We start from the raw sequence: 7,932 nt of genomic DNA, 5'->3' as shown, positions 1-7,932 counted from the left end.
CTAGAGTTTGGGATAGGTGATTTTATGTTGAGCTTTAACCAGCTGTGTAGATTTAGCCAAAATTGGATGTGACTGAGCATAAATGAAAAGGTTGACTAATAAAAATTCAATCTGAGATGTACTTGCTTGTAACACAGTAGCTATATTATAGTTGTAATCAGCTATAGGCATATTTAAAATGGTTCCTCATGCAAATTAGGCTATTTCTTAGACTCTATAACTTCTCCTATGAAGAAATTTATATTATCACAATTTTGTTTCGCTGTATTGTCATTCATTATTTTTTCATAAAGTTGCTTCCACTTATTAGTGTCCACAGAAGGAGTTAACATTGTTGGTTGGCAAATACATCAATAAACATTTAGGGTGGGTTTAGGTTGAGTGGGACTCTTAAGAGAGTGGATAGTTCACTGTGTGAGTGTTGATGACCAGTCGCAACAACTGTTGTGTTAGTGCTGAATGCCTGTTGGACAATAAACAGAGGCCCTGATTGGTGAAATGTCACAGCTGTGGTATCACTTTAAAAGTGGCTCACGCAGAAAACCTCATGGTAAGCATGCTGACAAATCTTTTGGAGTGATAAGAAAACAAAATAAAAAAGAGTTAAAGTATAAACTGAATTATCCTTTGAAACAACAACAACTTTCTTACTATTAAATTTGAATATACCAGGCTACACAACAGACTACACAAAAAAAAAAAACAAATTTAAAACATTTCCCCACTCAACATGACAGTGTTAGCTAATGTGGGAGTGGGGATTGCAGGTTGAGTGGGACTATGCAAAAAAACAAACAACCTCATAGCTGTGGGACATGGATCAAAACAAAGAAAGTAATGATGTGTCAATTTATTTTCATAGTACAAGTAGCTACATGAAACAGCAGATGGACATGTACTAATAATAATTCAGAAAATACAACAGCATATAAGAAATCATAATTTAAATGAAATAAATAAATCAAAAAAGTATATTTTTTAAAGAAAAAATAAATACAGGGGTACATAAATAAATTCACAAATAATTAATTATTCAGTTAGAAGTAACATGGAAAAAGATGCTATAATTGTCAAAAACGTAATACTTTTTTGTAGTTTATTAAACCGACTGATTTGATAAGAGAATTTAGTTTTAGGAGAAAAGGAGAGAATTTGGGAGTTGATTTGGCGGTTTTTTGATTGTGGATAAAGAATTTAGCAATGGTAATTCATATTTTATATTAATTGTCCTACAGGAAATTACATCATACACTTGGGAGAGAGGAGTGGGGAGAGGTTAAATGGAAACAGAATATTAAGGAGAGTCAAGAGGGGGAAGAGAGAGCAAGAGAGAGTATATAGTACTTATAAATGCTAAATAATGTAAAAGTAAAACGTTATTCAGATGGCACCAAGGAGTTTAGGTTTTTTTTGTCATTTTATCCGCTGCCACCAGATGACGCCATATTTATTTAAAGTCAAGCTCGTAGCTATGACGACCTAGATTCCGCGACGTTTTCGTCAGTTTTCGGGGACCTGTGCTCAGTGGGTGTTCGCAGAAGGTAACATCATGGCGTCAGGAGCAGGAGAGCCGTCCGCTGGACACGACGCAGAACTGGACGAGTTATTGGACAGTAAGAGATGGCATAAAGTATTTACATTCACTTACATGGTAACGACATTAGTATGGTTGGTTCCGGTTGTTAGAAGGGCTCCGATGTGGCACTGGGACCCCCTTCTCCCTCTGTGTATGTATGTGTGTGTGGTTAGCTTATGTGCTCGATGGGACCTCCGTATTGAGTCCCAGATATCGTCAAATTATCGTCAATATTCACCTAAACAAGCAAATAAAAGTTACAGGTGGCTTTGTAATAAAGCGCTATGTGATGATAATGTTAGCTACCTTAGCTGTGATCCAAATCCACCGAGCAGTTTTAATACATTATGTCTTTGCCCTTGAATTTGTTCAACCCATAGAAAGTTGGACAGTTTGATAGAGTCTTTCTGCACTCGCCTTTGTGAGCTATTTTATGTGGCGAATACCTTTCTGTTGCAGGTATTGGTTTTTACTTAATGTAAACATGTTTCTGTGAACACCTCACGGCTGCACTAACACTGGTGGAAGAAGTACTCAGATCCTTTACTTAAATACATGTTCCAATACACAATGTCAAAATACTCTTTACAAGTAAAAGCCCTGCATTCACAGTTCTATTTACGTGAAAGTACAGGGGATTTTTTCCCCCGAAAAATGTAAGTTAACGTACCGATTCTGCAGAAAATATCCCTTATCAGTGATATATCATCTTATATGACATATTAGATAATAACACATGCGTAAACCATGTCGCTGTTGCAGCTGCTCGACATGGAAATCTGTAATAAATAATCTGAGGGGTCATGAGATGATTAATGAGGGTTGGACACAAGCAAATTTTATATTTTCTTTGTTTGCCTTCATGAACGTAGGTGGTGTTGCAAGGCTGTTGAATTGGTCTGTATTATTTTAGTTTCGCCAACTGTGTGTAAATTTCAGGGAATATTTTTGCTTTATGGGAGTTAAAATGCTATATGTATGTGCAGGAGCTGTATGATTGTTGATCGCGAGTTCAAGCTTTGACGTGTAATTATTTGCTAGTTTACAGTCTGTTATGTATACATTTGGGTTTTGGACTGTTTGTGGGACAAATAGGAGTAATTTGAAGACGTAAAATTGGCCTCTATGAAATTACGATGGACATTTTTCTCTATTTTCTGACATTTTATAGACCAACTGATTAACAAGTGTGATTGAGAAATAATTATTAGTTGCAGCCATAGTATGTAGCCATTCCTTAATTTCTGTGTCATAATATTAAAGGAAAGAGTCATCCTGTTAGAGCTCCTGAAGAATGGAAAACATCCGTAGGACTGCTCTAATGTGGCCATAAGGCAGAAACGAGGAACACTTGTTGCTACCAGGGAGAAACATTAAGTATATAGTAGGGTTACTGTTAAGGTTTGGACACAGTAAAATCAGCTGGAATATGCTGCACAAGATGTTACAAAATGGAAAAGAGTAGACAATTAGAAAATTATTACATTTGGGTGAATAACTGTGAAAAGTCTCTTGACTGGCTGTGGTTCTAATGTCGTCTCTTTCTTTCAGGTGCGTTGGATGACTTTGACAAGACATCGGCCCCTGCGGCCCCTGAACCTGCAGCTGCTTCCTCCTCAGCCAACAGTGGTGCAGAGAAGGTCTGTATGTGCACAACAACTAAACTTCTCTTTGACTGTAAGTGGCTAAAACAGTGAAGTTAGTTTGATAGAAGACCTAAAGATCAAGGAATTAGAGAAATTAACAAGTATATAGTTCTTTAGGGTTTTGAGTTTCTGCCAATACCGTCTATGCCTAGTTTAGTTAAAGGGAAAAAAAGTCTCTTAATAGATTTTTTTGGATCAATTCAAGTTGCTGTTTCCAACTCTGAAAGATGGACAGTATTTGTGTTTGTCTGTGGTCAGTGGCCCTTGACTTGGTCAGTTCCTTGTTCTCTTTTTGTGTTTGTTTTCTAATTCGCTGCTGCCACATGTTTCAATCAGCTGGTCGCTGGTTGTGTAAATGGCAATGCTTGCAAAGTTCAGTACAACAAGCCCCGCCCCAAACCTTCACAGTCCATCAAAAAGTACTTTAACAGTTGAAGGGAATGTTTTTGTTGTAGTAACCAAAATTTACATTTACATTTACATTATAGTTACATTTGCCCAGTTCTTGAAGGTGTGTCTGTGATGTCAAAGGAGTTATTGAGTACTGAGAAGTAACAGTAAAATTTAAAAACAGGTTAATTACAGTTTAATGCCCAGAGTCATCTCCCAAGTCTCTAGAAAGCACTTTACGGGTTCCCTGTCTCCCTGTGTAGCCACCCCTCCTTGAGGACTGCAAGCTCTTCGAGAGTCTCTTTGAGGGGGAAATGGCTGCTCAAGCCAAGGAGGAGTGGGAGAAGGCCATGACGGAGCTGGCCCAGGAGGAGCCAGAGTTACTCCAGCACTTCCAAAAGCTGTCAGAGGCTGCAGGCAAAGTTGGTAAGGTCATCAGTTTGCACTACTAGCCCCCCCACCCCACCCCACCCCACGTGTGTGCGCTTACTGTATTCTAAATGGTACCTGTGTATTCTGTATAGGCAGTGACACCGCCTCCCAACAAGAATTCACTTCCTGTCTTAAAGAAACCCTCCGTGGCCTGGCCAAAAATGCAGACAACCTTCAGGTGGGTCAAATCAGAATTATTTCGAAACTGCTCAGTGCATTAATTTAACACTTTTCTAACCATATTGTGTTTTTCTTTTCTTTTTTTTTTCTTATAGTCAACAGGACTAGCTGGGGACGATCTTGTCAAGGCTCTAGAAGGCCTCGGATTGGATGAGGGTGGCGAAGGAGGTGGCGAGGACGGAAACATTCTGCCCATCATGCAGTCCATCATGCAGAATCTTCTCTCTAAGGAAGTGCTTTATCCATCTCTCAAAGAGATCACTGCCAAGGTCTGCCTTTGTTCTAATAGCAGTTACCTTACCTCTTTGTGTCCCTTTTTTTTTATAGCAGTTGTAATAACTGTCACTAACCCTCACAGTACCCAGAGTGGTTGGATACCAACAAGCCAAGCCTTAGCCCAGAGGACTACCAGCGCTATGAACAGCAGGCCAACATTATGGGAGAGATCTGTAAGCAGTTTGAGAAGGAGGAGCAGGCGCCAGAGGATAAAGAGAGCACGTTCGAGAGCATCATGGACCTGATGCAAAAGGTAGACACACAGATTCAGCCCGTTAATATGTTTGTTACAGTGTCTTTATCCTTGTGCTTCTTCAATATTTGGATTGTGAATCTGCATCTAACCATTACTGTGATAGATAAAATACACACCTACATTAAATAGCTACTACTGTAAGAGGAAGCCAATTGCATTGGCAGTGGATGGCACAGCTTACAAACGGCTGTATTGATCTAACCTTAATGTGAATGGACTTTGGCTCATTCAGAATGAAACGCATCAGTTTATAATGTTTTTGCTTACAGCTGCAAGACCTGGGCCAACCACCCAAAGAGCTAGCAGGCGATGCGGTGAGTTTCCACTGTTCTCAGTCAACAGAACAACACTGGATGTGTTATATGTGACCTTAGTGAATAGCATGATAGCAAGAGATGTTTCACTGCTGAATCATATTTTTAAGTTCGTTTTCTGATCTCATTTGGAGCCAAGGAGGCTTTTCTGTATTCTCTCACTATATCTATATCTCTACCTTTACACGTTCCTCTGTGGATATTTGGTTCTTGCTACAGCCTGTAAACAAAACTCGGGCTCCACAGTGTACACTAAAACTGTATTGTCAAGTATACAGCTGTATTACAAATCCCCGAGTCAGGAATCACACTCATGTTCACCTTCATACTTCTCAGTCTCCGTTTCCTTTTATGTTCTGACCTATACTAAAACCATTCATGCATATGTGTTGATTTATTGTCCGTTCATTGCAGCCTCTTCTTTAAGTGTTGATTAAAAAAAATCAAGTTTATCTTGAAACATCACACAAATCCTCTCCAGAAGATGTTTTTAGGATGATATTTGTTTGCATAGAGGAACTTTTCAGGAAAAATCAACTCATGAACTGCTTATGGATAAAATAACTAAGGAGGACTGTGTATTTTCAGTTAATCTAGTCAATTAAATAGCCAACAAACAATGGTACTAAATGGCATTAGGGAAAAAATCATATAAAATTCAGCCATTAATGTTGGTTAAATGTATTTTCCTCAATGGCCTAATACACCCACAGATATTAAAGGAAAAGCTATCAGTGTATAAATTATATGGTAAAGTTGACAGCTGATAAATGAATATGATTTCATGGTATCTACGTATTATCATTTTGACCGACCCTTGCTTAGACGTGACGGTATTCTTTCTCTTTCTTCTTCTCCTTTAGCCTCCCGGATTTAACTTTGACATGGAGTCACTCAACCTCCCTGGAGGGCCGGGGGCCGGGGCGGCAGAGCAGTGCTCCATCATGTGATGAGGTAGCGGCGCAGTCCCATCAGAAGCACTGGAGCCAGAGGATCACTCTGTGTGCGTCAGCAATGAAGAAGAAGTGAGGAAAGGGGTGACAGAAGCAGAGGTCGGGCAGGAGTGTGACCAGACCGACGACACTGTTCTCCCTTAAGCAGAAGGTGTGTGGATGGCAGCAACATCAGGAGGAGGCACGAAAACCACCAGGAACCACACACACAAACACACTCTCTTCTCTGTAAAAATCACTGCAACGCACAACTGAGAACATCTTCACATCTCTGCATTAGTTTTTCAGCGGTTGCTACAGCTCCTCCATGGTTTAGGTTTAACAGCATTCCTTTAAAAAAAAAAAAAAGAAAAATACCACTGCTGTTTTCCATATTGTTTTTACATACTGTTTAGCCTCATGGTAAAATCTATCAAACCACCTCACGGGTATAAACGGTGCCTTTGCAAAATGACTTTAAGTTATTATTTTAGGTCTCATAATTAAGTGAATATTCTGCTATCACTCAGCTCAGCACCTCAGATCATAGTTTTAAAGTAGTGTTTAAGAGTTTGCAAAGATCATCCAAGGTTTACACCAAGCTAGTGATCATTCTATGGTATTTAACACACCTCTGTCTCTGTGCAGGCTGGACAGGATTTGACTTAACAAGTTGATGATTTATTAATGTGTAAAGAAACTGGAAAGAAAAAAAAAAAGAGTGTACATTTGTTAATTATTTAAATAATTAAAAAGACTAAAGAAGATTGAAGACCTCATGAGAAGTTCCCAGCACTTACTGTAATTCATCCAACTAATATAACAAGACCCATACCCTGAGTGTTATTCCCCATTCCCAGGTGTTGATTTGAAGTGTTTGAGATGATGATTCCCGGATGCCTTTGCTGTGGTTACAGTGATCATTATAGTGTAGAGTTACTGTGCAAAGTGCTTCCCTTGTGATTCCCCGTGTTTTTAATGTGCTGAGTGGTGTTTTCTTTGGTATGGGGTCCCTGGTAGGAAAGAAAAACACTTGAGTGGTATTCAGGAGTGTTTACCACCTGATAGCATATGCGTATATCCTCTGTACCCTCCATTAAAAGTACATATTGTTCTTTCCAGAAAAGCTGACAGGCAGAGGAAGAGAAACATGTCTATAATTGATGCAGATGCACTGTTGGGTAAGGACATCAACAGCCTCTTGATAGCACATTTTGGCTGTGGTCGGTTGGTTTGTTTACTCCAACGGCCAGTTTTCACCGGCCGCTATCGCCAGTGAACAAAAGCTTACCGCAGTCACTACAGAGAGGTCTAGAAATCACACGACCATCAGCTCATCAACAACTGTATAATAAAGGGGTACTACTGTGAAAGGATTCAGTCAGCCATGCACTGAAAAGAGATCAAATTTACATCAAACACAGCTGAGGGGAGGCTGCGGTGGAGGTCCATAGCGGGGGGTGCAATCGTTTCAACTCTCAGGGCCAATGCAAACATGCCCAGAGCACCGTTACAAAAATGCAGCCTGTCATTTGACACTATTTTGTTTTGTTTTTGTAAATATATGAAATAAAATAATGATATATTGCAAATTGATTTTTGTTGTGAATTATTAGTCATTATTGCTTTCATTGCATCAGTGCAGTGGTAGAATATAAGGAAGGTACTGTGCAGTTTTAGGTACTTATGTATTCCAGTTTTTATGCCTCCATTTCACTACATTTCATACAGGTCAACTATAGTGACAGGTTACTTTGCAGATGATGAAACTATGTTTGGCATATAAAATATGATGCCTGGTTATATCATAAAGTTTCAAGTTTAAGTTTTATTTGTCATTTCAACTGCACAAAATTGAGATTTAAGACCAGAACATAAAAGCTTTGAGAAAAAAACATATAACGCTGTATTTAGGTCCATGGACATATGA

General features: G+C 39.1%; 1 protein-coding gene across 1 annotated transcript; it reads left to right on the top strand.

Moving 5' to 3' along the window:
* The first annotated feature begins 1,472 nt into the window (after positions 1–1,472).
* Positions 1,473–7,598, top strand: pex19 (peroxisomal biogenesis factor 19). The gene is made up of 8 exons (XM_056392348.1): positions 1,473–1,613; positions 3,128–3,216; positions 3,876–4,038; positions 4,137–4,222; positions 4,320–4,493; positions 4,583–4,753; positions 5,026–5,070; positions 5,934–7,598. Exons 1-8 carry the CDS (start codon positions 1,550–1,552, stop codon positions 6,018–6,020), a joined length of 879 nt encoding a protein of 292 aa, XP_056248323.1. The 5' UTR covers positions 1,473–1,549; the 3' UTR covers positions 6,021–7,598.
* The last annotated feature ends 334 nt before the right edge of the window (positions 7,599–7,932 follow it).

This window comes from Seriola aureovittata, chromosome 12, assembly GCF_021018895.1.
Source record: "Seriola aureovittata isolate HTS-2021-v1 ecotype China chromosome 12, ASM2101889v1, whole genome shotgun sequence".
Classification (NCBI taxonomy): Eukaryota; Metazoa; Chordata; class Actinopteri; order Carangiformes; family Carangidae; genus Seriola; species Seriola aureovittata.
This window is presented reverse-complemented; position numbering and strand designations above follow the sequence as displayed.

What these genes read in the sequence shown, in the direction of transcription:
- pex19 (XM_056392348.1), top strand. Translation starts at nt 1,550, where the DNA reads ATGGCGTCAGGAGCAGGAGAGCCGTCCGCTGGACACGACGCAGAACTG. An exon ending in ACTGGACGAGTTATTGGACA is followed by an intron (nt 1,614 to 3,127) that starts GTAAGAGATGGC and finishes TCTTTCTTTCAG; the next exon opens with GTGCGTTGGATGACTTTGAC. An exon ending in AAAATGCAGACAACCTTCAG is followed by an intron (nt 4,223 to 4,319) that starts GTGGGTCAAATC and finishes TTTTTCTTATAG; the next exon opens with TCAACAGGACTAGCTGGGGA.